The 17,014-nt window shown below is 40.0% G+C and overlaps 1 protein-coding gene across 3 annotated transcripts in view; it reads right to left on the bottom strand.

Annotated features, from left to right (window-relative positions):
* Positions 1–17,014, bottom strand: part of efl1 (elongation factor like GTPase 1) — a 124,054-nt gene that overhangs the window by 18,308 nt on the left and 88,732 nt on the right. For all 3 annotated transcript variants that reach the window (XM_044349710.1, XM_044349630.1, XM_044349794.1), the window contains exons 18-22: positions 9,122–9,251; positions 8,666–8,792; positions 7,412–7,616; positions 6,123–6,652; positions 2,018–2,202 (exon numbers count right to left, since the gene is read on the bottom strand). In XM_044349710.1, coding sequence (XP_044205645.1) covers positions 2,018–2,202; positions 6,123–6,652; positions 7,412–7,616; positions 8,666–8,792; positions 9,122–9,251 — 1,177 coding nt within the window. The remainder of the gene's footprint in view (positions 1–2,017; positions 2,203–6,122; positions 6,653–7,411; positions 7,617–8,665; positions 8,793–9,121; positions 9,252–17,014) is intronic.

Here is a 17,014-nt window from a genome sequence, read left to right on the forward strand (position 1 = left end):
TATTGCTTCCTTTCATTTCTGCTGCTTTTCTTTGGATGCTGTAGTAGTATCAGTACTTATTTCCTCTATCTAACTCTACCTGCTATTTCTGATTTGATTATACTTTTAACCTCAGCCTTGCTATATTTTATAACCATACTTACATTTCTTTTTCTTGTTGCTGCTTTTGCATATTTATGACAGCACACACCAATATGTGCAGGAATCCACATGAATTTAATTTCTATTCCTGCTCTCTTAATTCTGAATTCTTGTTTGAGCTATGTGAAGTACTATGTAAATGGTAAATGGTAAATGGAGTGTACTTGTACAGCGCCTTTCTAGTCTTCCGACCACTCAAAGCACTTTTACACTACAAGTCACATACACCTATTTACACACATTCATACGCTGAATGGGTACAGGAGTATCATACAAGGTCCCAACCTGCCCATCAAAGGGAACTAACCATTCAAACACATTCATACACTGATGGACTGACTGGAGGAGTCAGGAATTGAACTGCCAATCTTCTGATTAGTGGACGACCTGCTCCACCTCCTGAGCCACAGCTGCTCAGGCTATGTCTTGCCTTGTATCTGACCGCATGTATTTAATACTTGTTAGTGCACTATTGGAATCAGAGCCTATCAAAACGATGATTGACTTCCTCTATCCAGCTTAAAATGGTTGTTCTTTCAGGCAACTGCCTGTCTTAGAATGTGTCAGTGATCACACCAAACTGCCAATCAAAGGTCATAGTCAGTATTCAAAGTGACCAATCAAAGTAGCGGAGACATCAGCCACTGTCTATTCCATCCCCGCATCCTAAGGCTCAAAAGTCAGCTTGACGAGCGAGCAAATGCGAGCGCATAGGGAGGGTTGAGCTCGCACTCATTACAGCCCCATGCTTGCGGGACCACATTTGTGCACAAGGAGCAGAAATGCTCCCTCATGAGGATGGTTTACCACTCACAGATACTGTTCTGTGCACTTGTATCACGTGCACGCACCTATTTTTTAGTGTGAGTGTGGGTTTGAGACTAATTAAACACAGTAGGTCAATCATTGAAATGCCCTGTCAGAGGCTAACTGCAGGACGTGCTCGGTGAAGTCAACTGGGATTTGTTCCAGTCCAGCTCTGACAACACCATTAAGTCTGTGGACATGCTTCATAGCAATGCTACGGTGACTGTACGGTCATTTTGGAAACCAGAGACCATGGGTTGATAGATCCCTCCAGGACTTGCTGTCGGAGATGTGGAGGAATAAAACCTTTTAGCACATCCTGTACAGTATGAAACCCCCACATTTCACTGCACATTTTGGGAAATATGAAGATATGACAACTAAATCTTTGAATGTTGAAAGCAGTATGCAATTGTTGCTTCGCACTGTGATCTGATCTCAGCCAGGTGTAAATGCTGTGTGCAGTGTGCCCACATTCTTTAAAAAAGAATCCTGCTATCTCATGATGCCCGTCAGAAAGCTACAGATCAGGCTTCCTTTGCATAAGAAAAATAACTAGAACCCATTCAACACCACCTGCAAGACGATGTTACGTGATTGACAAGGGTATGCCCAATGATCATATGGCATTATCTGGTTCCCTACCTGGTGAACCACCCCCCAGAAGGGTTTATAAAGTAGATCTGTAGGGTTCTGAGATGATTAACAGGGAATGCAGAAGAAAGAAACATATTTGTGCTATAAAAAATTGTTTCTTTTTTCTAATTTTTTTTGTGCATTACTGGACAATATTACCTATTAATACACTGAAAAAAAAACAAGCTGGAAAGGAAGAATCAGTCTTTGATTGAACTGATCACAACCTGTTGACATACAATCTGAGCAAGGGGTCCCAAGGACATATAGTTTTGTTGTAAAGGGTCATGAGTCAAAATGATTGGGAACCACTAGTTTAGATGCAAGTGCAAATAGGGTCCTTAAGTCTCGTAGTCTAGCCTGTTTCTATTTCTATTGGATAGGATCCAGAATGTGTTATTGTCATAAATAATAATTCTGTAATAATACTCACCTCCCAGTGGCTGAAGACCAACTGTGGACTGGCCAATCCACTGGTCCTCTTGCGGATCTCGTCAGCAAATCCAAAGCTCTCAGCAACAGGCAGAACAGCCTTGATAATGAACATGTCTGTCCCTTCCTTCATCTCTTCATGGAGGACGTGACCCTCTCGCTTCCCCAGGACACCATATACTTTGCCTAGGGGTGGGGGTGGAGACACAGGATCAAAACTCTCTCAATACACACAGAAGAACATGTAATCGGATTCCCTGCAAGACTGTTTTCAAGAGATCATTTTTACAGGTGATGACATTTTATCAAACTGGAGACTAAGAACTCTACTTTCGCATGGAGGTGCCACTGTTGCTAAGCCAAAGGTTCCTGTTGCACAGAGACTAACTTACACTATATTGATCTGAATATAAGACAACCCTAATTATAGGATGACCCCAGCCTTTCTGAATTTAAATGCACTCAGAATAAAACAAGCCATGTAGATATAAACATTTGACACCGTTTAAATGCTCCTGTAAGATTTAATTCTAAAAATACAGCAAATCAATAATAATAAATCTACAAATGTTTGAATCAAGTTATTTTAATGAAATACTGTTGACTATAGCCTAGCTGCCTTTTTTAATTCCATTATGTGATCTCTAACAGAATCAGCTTTAAATGATGAATTAATGTATTAACCAACCATCATGAGCCATCAGGGAAACTCCCTTTAATGACAACCCTAACCCAATCATTTTAACCAAGATAAAATAATGATTATTTGTTATCATTCAAAAACTTATCCAATGAGTCTCAGTCCTGGATGTGCTTTCGAAGCCTTGTGGGAGCTGTAATTAATGAATGCTAACAAAAGTATTAAAGTTTCTTCTTCTTTATTAAAATGATGAGGTGCTCGGCTTTTACTATCCAGTGCAGCACTAGATACTCATGTAGCTTAGAATATGGACTCAAAATTTCAGAAACAGGTTTAAGCTCTTCAGGAAGACAGCATTGAAAACCCTTTGAGTTACAGAAAATAGTAAGAAAAGCTAGCTTAGAGACTGAGTAGAATTCTGCTCACTATAAGTCAGTGTTAATGTCCTAAATAAAAAGTACGGTGAAAAATGTTCATTGATGACCTTCTTTCACAACAAAAACAAGACTAATAATTGAAAACAAGAAGTTTATTCAAATGGTTTCATTTTTTGTCAATGAATAAAAACTAAACGATGTGAAAGAATGGACAAATTAACTAATTACTGCATCTGTGGAATCACACACTGCAGCTGCTGATTTCCTCCAGCAGCCAATAATATCTATTTTCCAGAAGTTGCACTACTGTTAATAAGAAGCATTTTGCATTCAGTAACATCTCTGTCAGTAAGTTATCTGATGTTAGTGCTTCTTGTAAGAAACAGACTTATGGACTTGTCGACAATCCTCTGAGAATTAGACAAGAAACAGCAACAAAACAACTAGAAACAAATTAGGAAAACATGCAGGCAGCATGCTGATGTTTATAAAAAGGTAAGCTAACGTAACATTATCAAATGCTGTGGATGTGGATGTAATGTTGTAATGTGAACAGGTGACTGGATGATCAGCTGCTCGGCAGTGGAGAGCACAGGCAGCTGTGCTAATGCTAATGCTAGGTGAGCAGGGACGTTCTGTTCAAACACACACAGTTTACTGAGGAGAGTCAGTCTGTTGGATTACTGCAGATAAATCTCAAATAACACAAAATCTTGTCCCATGTTAAAATGTCCAACTTTACAACAGCCTGGTGTGGTTTTGGTCTCTGTAGCTAATTTCCCCTTTCATGATAACTGTACGGAGGGTGAATTTTTTTATAACTCACTCATTTAAATTTTATTAAGCCGTAAAGTTATGCATAATGAAGGACATGGCTGCTTTGAGTGACAGGTCCGCCAGCTGCTAGGTGGCTTGTTTCAGCCATTCGGCCCGCCTCTTTGCCCATTTTTGATTGGCTGGGAGTTAGGCAGTGTCACGCACTGCCAAGATGGCGACGGCCGGAGCGGCTCACTTTGAGCTTCAAAACCGCTCTTCAGAAACCAACGGGTGACATCACGGTAACTACGTCCATATTTTTATACAGTCTATGGCACAGTCACATGGACACTGTGTGTGTCAACAAGTAAACACTGACTTTTACTCTAACCTTGTGATGGACAAAAACAACATCTGTCACCATGGTGACTGCACGCAAGAAAGATGGCGGCAGCTGCATCCTCAGAATGCTTTGTAAGCATAAAAATTAAAAATGCATGACAAGTAGTTAAAACTACAAAGTAGTCTGATACCGTTGCGATTAAGCTAATTTTTTAGAGCAAAACACCATCTTTGTCTCCATGTTAGCAACTTAGCAAGAACAACAACAGGGAATTTTGTACTATAAAGGCTGTAACTGGTAGAAACCCATTCTGACTGCTGAAACCTCATATAAGCTTCAGCTCACCTTTAGAATGCATTTTTACACATAACGGATTATGAATTTTGTCTCCCATCTCTTCCATTGGAGTTGCACTAGAAAGATAACTCTTCATGGCCAGTATGAAGAGTGAATAATTACGATAACCAGTAACTCTTTCTATGTACATATGGTACTTGAGAATTGAATAAGACAGACTTGTTCTAAACTCTGATATGATCCAAAAAGTGCTTGGACATAGATAGCAGTGAGGACAGTGGATGCTGCTCTATACATACTACATCGGGTGTCTGCATACAGTCTTGAGAACAACGGCTATGCACATGTGGAAAGTATAATCTGTCCTTTAGTAATACTTTACTCCAGATTTGAGAGTGGGGACAGACATAGATCTAACACATGGACACTAATTCAACATACACACTCCGCACAACACATAACACATAATCAGCTTGATGATGAGGCTTGAGAAAAAGTTCACACTTTCACACATTACTAAAGAGACCACATACACACAGTGTGATGGTGATAACAGAGACAAGCTTTTGCATGTGTGAACAATTATCCAGCACAAGTGTGTAAAGCAGCAACACTGTGAACATTCTATGTGACCAGACAATAAACTACCACACTATCTATTAATGAATTATTATGTTCATAGGGTAGAAATGGCAGTGACACCTGAAGATTTCCCCCAAATTAAAATTTGATCCCAAGAACCTCCTGTAATATGTCACAGGCATGAGTGAGTTAAATCTAAAGGATCATAGCTGAATGGACCATTTGAAAATTAGGGTTTCTAATAAACCCACATTAATGGCATAATTCTATACAGCTCAGTAAGGTAGCTGATCTAATTGGACGCAGGGTAGAATGCTTCTCAAACGGCCAGACAGTGCCAAAAGTCAAAGAGATTTTTGGATATTTTTCAGTTAATGGCTCACTTAATCGGTCCACTCAGATTCAGCTGACAAAGCAATTCTTTGTGTAACAAACTGCAGTGGCTACTAACAAGCCTGGAGAAATTGTTTACCAACACATTAAATGCCATTTCAAGCCTCATTTTCATCTTAATGACTTTCAGAGGCCAACAATTTAGGGGGTGTTGTGGAGAATTAGTCAATACTGAGTGGTGGGGACAGAGCTCTGCGGGCTCACCTGTTGTTCGGATGCTGTGATTACTAACTGACATTCTCAGGATGTCTTGCTCCTGAAAATGAGGGTGGTGTGTGTGTGGTGGGGAGATGAGGGTTTGGTAGGGTGAGGCAGTCCTGCATAACATGATTATACTGATTTTTTTGTTTGTTTTATTCGTCAAATAAATAATTGAGTGGCATCCTTTGATTAGAGTCGACCCTTGTACTAGTATGGACTAAGGATCTGTGACACTGCTTTGGAGGAGATACACCTGATTGAACACCTACTTTACGGCCTTTCAATGATGCATTATCGTCTTATTTATCCTTTTGAAAGTAACACAAGCTTCTACAAGGAATAACTGCTGCCAAAGCGCTGCTTCACAGCTTCACTAGCTTCACATTGGCAATCTCCTCACTAAGCCACAAAAGCCCAGTAGATTAACACTCATTATGAACTATCTGTGCCAAGGATAATGGCAACATCTCCTTGAAGAGCTGCAGAAGTTTGTCAGTAATGCTCTCTAGTCTCTTACCCAGCACCTCAGCGGTGGCCATGATGTCGCAGGTATACATGGCAGCCATGAGTCTCTGGGGCTGAGCCTGGAAGGCGTGACGGCATGCCTCCTTCATGGCAGCAATCAACTGGCCCGAGACAGGGCCGTAGCAGTCTATAGAGGTAACCTCTGGCCTGCGTCTGGCCTGGCTCGGCCCTTCTGCCGTGCCCTCCGCTTGTGCAGATGTCTCACTGTCTCCTGCTGCTTTGTTGTCTGCTAAAGCCTCATGGGATACCAGGTCCTCCTCCAAGGAGTCCTGATGCTGCAGTGGGGCTGAAGACTGAATGTCCCACCTCACTACGGAAAAGCAGACTCCCATCAGGGGCTCCTCACACATAGGCCCTGACAGGGTTGCTAGCTGGAAGCCACTGACGATGCTGTTGTCAAAGTCTCGTAGAACAGGGGCCTGAGATCCAGCCTCAGCAGCTTTATCTCCCTTGCCCAGACACTGCCACACAGAGGGCCGCTGGTAGCCCTCCACACTGTTCAGCAGAATGTTGGGGCCATACCTGAAAACATTAATAGTAACGTGGTAAGTAACACTTTACAAGGTACGAAAAATAATTCATTTGAATACATACACCAGGAACACAGCACAGCCTGCCTTAAGACAAAATATCATTTTAAATGAACACTAAAAAGTGCTACATTTTCACAATTATTTTCTTTACCTTCGCAGGAAATAGTACATTTCTACTTTTACCTAAAAGCTGCATTAATTTATATTTTTTGGCGACTTGGTCAACAAGCTGTAATTACAACACTGGCATATTTTCACAAACAGCTTTCTATTCAAACATCCAGCAGAGACAGAGCAACATTAGAATTCATTTGTTTGTGTTTGTGTCCACCTGATGAATGAAAGTCTAATATTCACTCTCCTTTCAGTTCTGTTTTAGGTCTTTACCATTTCCTGAGAAAAAAAATGTATATAATAGTTATATTAATTATACAATTAGTTTCTTTACTTGCTGAATTCTCCACTATGTTCACTAGTTAGTCTCTTATACCCTATTCAGACCAACCCAGTTTTTAGAGCTTTTCCACTGAAAACAGGTTTCTAATTAAAATTTAATTTAATATGCTTATAAAAACAGGTTAAATTTGGAAAAAATGCCTGGTTCTTTCTGCAGCTGAAGTAAATAAAGGCAAACATTCCTTTAGGAAAAGGTCAGCCTACTCTGCTCTGTTCTCTGTTTTTCTAATCATTAATAGAATGTTACATTCCATGTGAACCAACGTCCATGTCACTACAGTCAGTGTCAGACCTGCGAGGCCCAAAGGCCCAGATACGCTCCACAGCATTCCTCCACTTCCTCCCCTGCAGCAGGCTCTCCAGCTGGGCCTTGAGTCCAGTGATGGCTTCCAGGGTCCTGAGGCTGACCTCCAGACTCCTCCCTTCCCTCAGGGATATGTTGACCTGCTCTAGAGTCCGAATCAACTCTGAGCTACTCTCCAACAGACTGGTCACCTCTGACAGGACAAACAATATCATCCACAAAGCTATTAGGAATGGTTGAATTAAGGTATGAGACACTTCACACCTCTGTAGCTCAAGTCTTCATTATGGTTTCCATTGTTTAAGAAAATATGTTAAATTAAAATGTAAAATTAGTTTTACTTCAGTGGCCCTTTACCTGGTCTCCCTGACACAGTGGGCTGGTTTTCTACCAAAACACATCATTAACAGCATTCACCAAGATCTTTGGTATATATGTTACTCCATGATTTGCTGGAATAAAACCCAGCAGGGCTCAGGTGCATTCATAGGACAGTCTATAAATACAGAGGAGTGACAAATTAAATGAAAAACTGGTACAGGTCTGAATGTTTGACCCTTACAGTGAGGGGATTTGGTGGCTTTGTTATGCTTTGGGGGGCATTTTGCTGGCATGGTTTGGGTCCACTTGTCCTCTTGGAGGGAAGAGTCACTGCTAATCAATACAAAGTTGTTGTGAGTGATCACCTTTATCCTATGATGAAACATTTCTATCCTGATGGGAGTGGTCTCTTCCAGGATGACAATGCCCCAATTCACAGTGCATGAGGGGTCACTGAATGCTTTGATGTGTATGAAAATGATGTGAATCATATGCTATGGCCTTCACAGTCACCAGATCTTAATCCAATTGAACACCTATGGGAGATTTTGCACTGATGTGTTAGACAATGCTCTCCACCACCATCATCAAAACACCAAATGAGGGAACATCTTTTTCTACAAGTCTCTGGAACTCTTCTGGAGGGCCTATAGGGGCTATGTTTGACAATTGTTGTAATTTTCTGAAATAGACAAACTGACAATGATACCCACTTCACACAGTAATTGCCCAAGTGTGTGGATTCATCGTGTCTTGCCCCTCCCTATGACGGTTGGTTCTGCCCCAGCTTGAACTGAGGCATTTATAGACAACTATAAACACTTTTGCTTTCAGACATAGTCGGATGACACAACGTTCAACCTAGTTTGTTTTAAAGCATACTGAGGCCTTTAGCCAGCTTTGTATAGGTCCACATCTTACCCTGTGGCAGGGGGATCGCCTGGACGCTGACAGTGGCAAGTCTGTTGGGAGTGGTGAGGGTGACCAGACCACTGGGGTCCACATGCAAAGTGTCAGACGAACGACCCTGAGAGGCCTCTTCTTTCACCTAGAAATACATATACATACACCGACATATCTGAAAACCAATACTTTGTACTGAGAAATGATGATTTACTGTTAATGTTAGTGTTTATGATTGTAACAGTAAATCCAACAAATCTGCTTTTTCTAATTGCCCAATTCTCTTAATGACTCCACTCTGTTAATGTAAAACATTTCACTTCATCACACCATCTGTAAAAGACATCATCTGCTGTGTTCCATTTCCCAGAAAAGACTTATCAGACAAAAAATACTGAACAGAAAACAGAAGCTTTCATGAACTGGGTAGAGGTTGACGTGGACTACAGTAAGATGACTGTGGGGTTGACTCACCTGGTGAATGATGGCTAGTTTCTGCTGCTTGCCCATCTCTTCATTTACCATGTCCACTTTTGGAGGACGTACCACTGTTTCTCTAAATGGAATGATGGGCTTGGATGCAGTGATCTCAATTTTAGCAAATCTGCAAAAAAACAAGTGAAAATCCTGTTACTAATGACATAGTGTGATGACAGATGATGCTGTCTCCATTGTCCAAAGCCAGCTTCATGCCAGCTTGACATTCTCTCGCATTATATTCATGTATAATACACATAACTAACTTAAGATATAACTTGAGAACTAAGAGTGAAATATAGACCAACAGTTTACAGTCATGCTAGCAGCTCTTCGAGGTTGTACTTAGGCACAGGAACTCTTTTTGAGCTAAGTTTGTTTTGATTAATCATTTGTCCAGCTAAAATGCCAATTTTTTGCTGATTCCATCTCTCCAATGTGATAATTTGATACAGTATATTTCTTACCATTTATCATACAAGGTATTAAACTGAATGTCTTTGGGTCTTGGAGTGTTGGTCAGACAAAACACGCAATTTGGGAATTTGTGACAGGACTTTTTCCAAAATTTTCTGACATTTTATGGACATAATGATTAAGACTATATTATCCAGCATAATCAGCAGATTAATCAATAATGAAAATAATTCTTAGATGCAGCAGTAAGGTAATGTTCACTATCTTAGTTTCATAAACCAAAGTATGGGACAGTGACATTCTGGAGTGGATGATGGTGCTAGATGAAAAATCAGAGGATTATCAAAGTAATTAGGATACAATGTCTGGGAACCATGACCAATAAGAAAATGCTCCTATTCCCATTTTTAGTAAAGACTCTACAGCTGTGAAAGCTACTGCTAGCTTTGGCAAATAGTCCTGGACTGAAATGAGCTGGAAGACAATTTTAAAATTTCTAGCAAACACACTTGGGATTTGGAATCAAGTTTATACCTCATTTATTGTCACAGTTATGGGTAAAAAAAAAGAAAGACATCAAAACCAAAATTGAGTCAACTTTTCTTTGCCCAAAGGCTTATCTGTGTTTTCAATATTTTCTAAATTTGGTCCATTGTTTCTGAGATGTTCTGCTGACAGAAAGAGTAAATGGGGTCAACCTTCTATTCAACGGTAACAAGATTCAAGATTTAGCTTATTGTCATTTTCTTGTGTACTTGCATAAATCAAAAAAAAAAAAAATCTGAAATGCTGTTCCTCCCAGCCCACAGCAGTGCAACAACAGAAAGAATAAAGACATACATCTAAAATTTCCCTTAAAAAAAAAAGATAAAAACATAAATTCCAAGAGAAAAAAAACAAAAAAGAATGAACAGTTAGCAGCAGAGTGCATTAAAGAGCATTTATAGAAAAAGTGCATATTTCAGTTTATTGTGACAATTGGTACACTGGATGAGTCCTCTCTGGTACAGCTCCAGGCAAAGCTGTGGTCTCCTTTGGATCCACTGGGTGTAGTAAACCAGGCACACTCAGCTGATTTAGCTCTCCCAGCTAGTATTTTTCATAAAAGTCTTTGTTATGAATGTCCAGAAGAAACTGATGATCATAGACATATTTCCCTCGCACTCCACACGATGACACAGACGTAGACATAGACATGGATAAAGACACTGCACAGTCAGAATTAGCAGAGGCAGCCGCAAATGCTGGTTGCACCGCCATCACACCAGTTCAAAGAATGCTACCAACAAGGACCCTTTAATTTCTCTTCTTGTCTTCTCAAAATACCTCTTCTGTTAGCTTCCACAGTGCGGTTTCTTCTTTGGAATGTCGGTAACAGTGGCAGGTTGACACCATTTCAGATATATGAGTGAGCTTGTCTTTTTTATGTCCTGAATAAAAAGACACATTAAAGTGCTGAAAGCCATACGGAGACCAAAATTAATATATTTTGCCTCTGCTGAATCATGTTCTTGCTGCGTGTCTGTTTTAAATCTATCCTGGAGGAGTCATGGCCTTATAAACAACACAGAGGATGGTTGAATATAATCCACATGTGACGCTGTAAATATTAATATGAGCAATAATACATTGTTGGAGGAGGGCTTCAAACCTCTACTGAAATTCTGCCACCTCGGTCTGCACAATCCATTGATAAACAGTGTGCACAGGCGTAAGAAGTGCCCACATAATTACATCAGCTGTTAGGTAAATGTTTTTTTTAAACATGAATAAATGCATCTACTGTCAAGAGCATGACCTATTACAAGACAGTTTCAGGTCAATTGGGTAGGATGATGCTTCAACCTGCATAATTACTTAACTTGCAGGTCAAAGCACTTTAATATTTTACTTCTGTTTAAATAATTGAAAAATGTTTTTCTGAATCTAGAGAAACTGCAGTTAAAGCTCCATTGTTGTCCAAAAACTATTAAAAACACATCAGTGAGCCACATTGTCGCACTGGGTGACATGTTCCTTCATTACCAGGAACACACACACTGTAGTTTATTTTGACTTAATCCCACTCACACCATTCTGCTGCCAGAAATACTCACTAGAGCACCAAATGTGCATAAATCCACCAATGAAAATAGCCCCCAACAAATGTATTTCCTCCTGTTTGAGTAACATTTGCCAAAAACTAGTGATTAGCTGTTTTAGGAAATTACTGATGCATGTCTTCAGTAAACCAGTGGGCTTGAGGCTGGAGGCCAGAGAAAGGGTGTGGAAGTCTAATAGTATTACAGATGGACTAACACATAATGATAATGGCAGCCAAATCCTTAAAATCCAAGCATATTATTGACTGAAATGTATTTATCTGACAGCATTTTAAAGCTCCTTGATATTAACTTATCCTAAAAGACAATACAAACAAAACAACTACACTGTTTGCAGTCAGTGTGCCTTGGATTATAGTACCTATACAAAAAAAGCACATTGGCTCTCCACGCGGGAGGGAACAACCACACTGATTAAGCTGTCCTTCTAACTACCTGTCTGTCTGCATTATAAGCTTTACTGAGCAACACGTACGCTTCTTGGCTGACCTCGGGTCCACTGGGTCATTCTAAAAAAATCTCTGTGTTTACATTCGTATTAAGGTGGTGCAGACGCAGGGCCGAGACAGCATTACTTACAAACACAGACGAATACAGGCTCATTTAATCCAGTGAGATGTCGCGTCAGAAAACAGGGCCAAACCAGGTAATCCCAGTCACTCACTGTCCCTGCTGCTGACCTGTCCTCCCTTTCTCACTCAGTTAATTATGATTTTAAATTAATCAAAATCACTATTAAGTTCCATGGAGATGATTCTCACTAGTGAGGGGGGAACAACTTGGGATGGGTTCCGGTAGCTGGATCTGTTTTGGTCAGCAAAATAGCCAGTTTCATTAAGCTTCAATGCAAATCTCTTATCAAACCTTTTTTCTTTCGTCATTCTTTTTATTTGCAAAGGGTCATGAAAACTGTTTATACTGTAGGTAGCAGGATTCTCATTTCTATCTGAACGTTGCTTTTTCTGGTTAAAGTAACAAACACTGGTGGTGGATTAGATCAGCTGCTGCTAATAAGCGTTAATTCTATAACAGCTAAAATGAAAAGTGTGTCTGTTCTCTGGTTAATGTGCTCTCTGCAGCTGCTATCTGTATTCAGACAAAGATTGTCTGTCAGTGAAAAGACACATCACTCTGTAACCCCACTGTACGACCACAAGTGGACTGTGTGTGTACAGCGGTTCAACAGGGACCGACAGAGTGGAGGCTCTTGTGAAGAGAAATGATCAGCTGATCACCTCACGTTAATTTAAGAATCTCCCAGTTAAATTTGGATACATATCAGCATTTTTAATCTGATCAGCTTCGTAGTTCTCTAACAGTATTTAGAGTAAGTCACATACAAGAATACAGATACAGAATGTGTCAGATACATTTAATGAATGTTTCATATATTATGCAACATTGATTGGGCTGCCACTAAAAACAGTAGTGTTTATATCTTTCAGATATCTTTCAGTTGTAGTTATTTTTGCCTTTTTAACCAGCAAATTGAATTTAATTCAACTCACTTTAATGACCACATAGCTGAACTGTGAGCTTCACAAAATAATGCACAGATTGGTTGAATTTGCTCGATGGCAAAATGTCATGTTCCTGGATGGACTGAATTATCAATCAATCAATCAATCAATCAATCGCACCACTGAGCACTGTTTCTGATTACCTGGCACCTGACCCCTTTCTGAGAGACAAAGAGACAGAGAGAGAGAGAGACAGAGAGAGAGAGATAATCCCCTCAGAGTGCTGGAGCTGTGATGTCACAGTCTCGTGCTCGCTTGAGTGGCTGAACAGTTCTGACCTCATTCTGAGCGTGACACACTGCCGGTCAGGCTGCTTGCCAGAGATGTGACAAAGGGCTCAGACAGCCATCAGCAAGCCAAAGAGCCAACCAGTCACCTAACCAGCCAATGAACCAACCAATCAGCTAGTCAGCACGCTAGCCAATCAGCTAGCCAACCACTCGGTCAACCAATTAAGAAAGCATCCAATAGGCCATCAAGTCACATCACCGGCCAACTAGCCAGCAAGGCAATATTGAAGTTATCTAGTGAGCCATCAAACCATCCACCCTGTGAGCTAAGTAGCCAGCCAGCTGGCCAGCCCCCGTGCTCTTCTGCCATCTCTGTCCCAAGCTGTCTGGCCTGGATCTAAACATAGCAACAGCATTACACATGGCCTCCTTTCTTCAGCTAAAATCCCAGAAATACAGAGCAACAGGCTGCAGAGAGGAATCCTCATCCAGTGTTTTGCTAAACACTGACATGACAGGGGCTTACTCCCAAATCATGCCCAAAATAACTCCAGGAACACAGCTCTTCAAAGTATTTAAAAAGGATTATTATTTGTATCCTATTTTCATCTGTCACTTATACTGAGTGAAATAACAACAACTACACATTGTAATCAATGCAATATCACAGTCATGTAATAAATTCTACTTTTGTGGGTTTTTTTTTTATTATGACACTGTGTCAGAGTGGTGTTGATTTAACTCTATAGTCTTTTTTGAGGGTGTAGTTTGTGCTGTTGTTTTACACTGCATTACATTGTGAGGTGATTTTTAATGTTTTTGCTCCTCCATATATAAATGAGGTTAAAATATTGGAAAAACTTTTAGGTATATTATAGTATTTAGTCCAATACAACACAAGCACAAAATACAGCCTCTATGGACCTGTGCAAACAGAAAAATAATGTAAGCTTGTATTCACTGCTGTGTTGTACTGCATTGTGCTACATCTTTTAGATGTGTCTACTTGCCTGGTTAATCAGTGCACATTGATATTTAGGTTTACAAACCAATGTTTGTGGGTGTTTGTGTGTCCATGCTGTAGTACGCAGATGAAATGTTTTAAAAAAAAATTTCATTAAAAAACCGCAACATAAATCATAACATGATGGCAATCATGACAAATTGTAAGTTATTACAATATGTCCTCAACATCTTACTACATTATCAGTTTATAAAGGTGTCACCTTGGGCTCTGAAAAATTGTAATTGGAGTTTTTAGCCATGCTAGTATTGCAGCTCTATGGATCGCAATGTCTGTCTGTCACTCAGTGCACCACTTTAACCCAGGCTGAAATATCTCAACTACTGGATGGATGGCCATCAAATTTTCTTCATATATCCATGGTCCCCAGGTAATGAATCCTACTGCCTTTGGTGATCCCTTGACTTTTCCTCTGGCATCAGGTTAATATTTGTGGCCTTGAGTGAAATGTCTTGACGACTATGGATTGCAGATATTCATGTCCCCCTAAGGATGAATTTTAATAATCTGAATGATCCCTTCACTTTTGTTCTCGCCATCATCAGGTCCAAATTTTTATTTGTGCAATGGTTTGTGACCAAACACCTGCAAAACAGATGACATTCCCATCAGCTTCAGCTGTACATTGTGTTTAGTGCTAATAAGCTTTTGCTGCTTCTTTTTTTTAAGCAATCTTCCTGTTTTTGTCTTTTCATCTCTTCCCACTCCTCTATGTAAGTTTACTGACTCCCACTGTATTTATTTTACAAACTTCTCTGTAAACAAAGATTATTAATATTTACCAAGTTACAGATGACCAAATTGTTTTCTAGGTCAAGAGTTTATTTGTAGCCTTATTAAATGCTTTGGAATGTTATTACAGTATTTCTGTTTCTGCATCCCTACACACAAATCTAAACTGCTCCATTAAAGCTCTTCTTCCTTCACACAATGTGCTTTATAGACAGTTTCTGTCACTGATTGTGTAATTAGCTGTTGTCTTAATAAATGAAATGTAATAACAAACAGACTTTTATTTGTTGGACTTTGTTGTAATTTGACTTGATTGAGAATGTAACATTTAGAGTTTTATGCCTTACTGGGTCTATCAGCTTAAATGTCAATGTAAAATGTTACTGTAGGTTTAGATTTAGGTAGGAAAGCACAGCCTGAATCTTACAGCCGACTATATAAGTGTGTGTGTTTATGTGTGTGTGTAAAAGTACACAAATGCCAGCCATTTGTAGCAAGATGTGTTTGACTTTGTTCTGCCCACGCCTGTCTGCTACAGGTTCTCTGTATCATTCCTTCTTTTTTCACTTTTTCCCTCCTCTCTGCATTCTCCTCCTCTACTCTTTTGGACTTGATTGTGTGTTTCTTTGAGGCTGACATGTGCTTGATTTCAACCCCATGAAATTAGTTTGTGTGTCTTCGCTTCATGCTCAATGCCAAACTGCTCACAGATACAAGGCTTCAGTAATTACTAAGTGTAAAAAGAACACTAGCAGGAGAAATGTGCTGTATCAGTGTTCTTGAGTTATATGTGTGTGTGTGTTGAGATTTGAACAGGATGATGCTTATGTGTGTGTTTGTAAAAGGACAGACCAAGCACCCACTTTGTGCCATAAAGCGTATAAGACAAACTTGTTTCAGAAACCTCCTGATAATAAACAACTTCCATCTAGCTACTCTTCAAAAGACTTGAGAAAACAGGGTTATGAATGTGGATACAGTTGTAACAGATCTCAGGTCATCAGGCAGTTTGTTCCAGAGACAAAGACTGAAGAAGCTAAAAGTGCCTTCATCAGATCTGGATCTTATTCTAGGTCCAGTGAGAAAACCAAAAGCTGGTGACCTGAGAGCTCTGACTGGACTGCAGTCAGTGAGGAGGTCAGAAATATACTGGGGGACCACAAAATAAGTGCTACAAGTAGAATTTTGAAGTTGATTCTGTATTGCACTAGGTGCCAAAGAAGTGATTGAAATTCTTGAGTAATGTGTTGGTTTTTGCATATATGAATGATGGCTCTGAATGAGCTGGAGCCTTCCTATTGTTTGTTTGGGTGAACCAGCACTGTTACAGTAATCTAACCTGGTTGAGATGTATGCCTGAACCAGCTTCTCTCTCTGCATGGTTCACAATTAAAAAAAAAAAACACTCCATCTTACACTGGCCCTTTATGCAGCCCCTTGGTTGAGTATCTGTCTCTTGTCAGGCAGTCGTGGAGGGGCAGCTGTATCAGAGTTAAGTTACTGCTGATGCAAACCCAAAATTTCCTGCTTTTGCTGCTCTATATTAAAAGCTTTTAAATGACTAAATAATGGGAGACTTTTATTGTGAAGAATTTACAGGAAATTAAACATGTTACTCACTGAATTAGCAGAGCTTCATTAGCGGTGCTCCATTAGCAGAGCTTCATTAGCGGTGCTAAAAACCAGGTGACACAACAGCATAGGGAGATATTTGGAGCTCTTTGTTCAGCGGATCAGTTAGAAATAATGCAGGGAGGAATAGTACAAACAGAACCAGCCACAGCGATGATGATGTTTGATTATGAGCTGCAGATGACCAGCACACCTCCAACAGGTAAACAAATTATTTTACCTTGCCGTGCTGT

This window comes from Thunnus albacares, chromosome 1, assembly GCF_914725855.1.
Source record: "Thunnus albacares chromosome 1, fThuAlb1.1, whole genome shotgun sequence".
NCBI lineage: Eukaryota > Metazoa > Chordata > Actinopteri > Scombriformes > Scombridae > Thunnus > Thunnus albacares.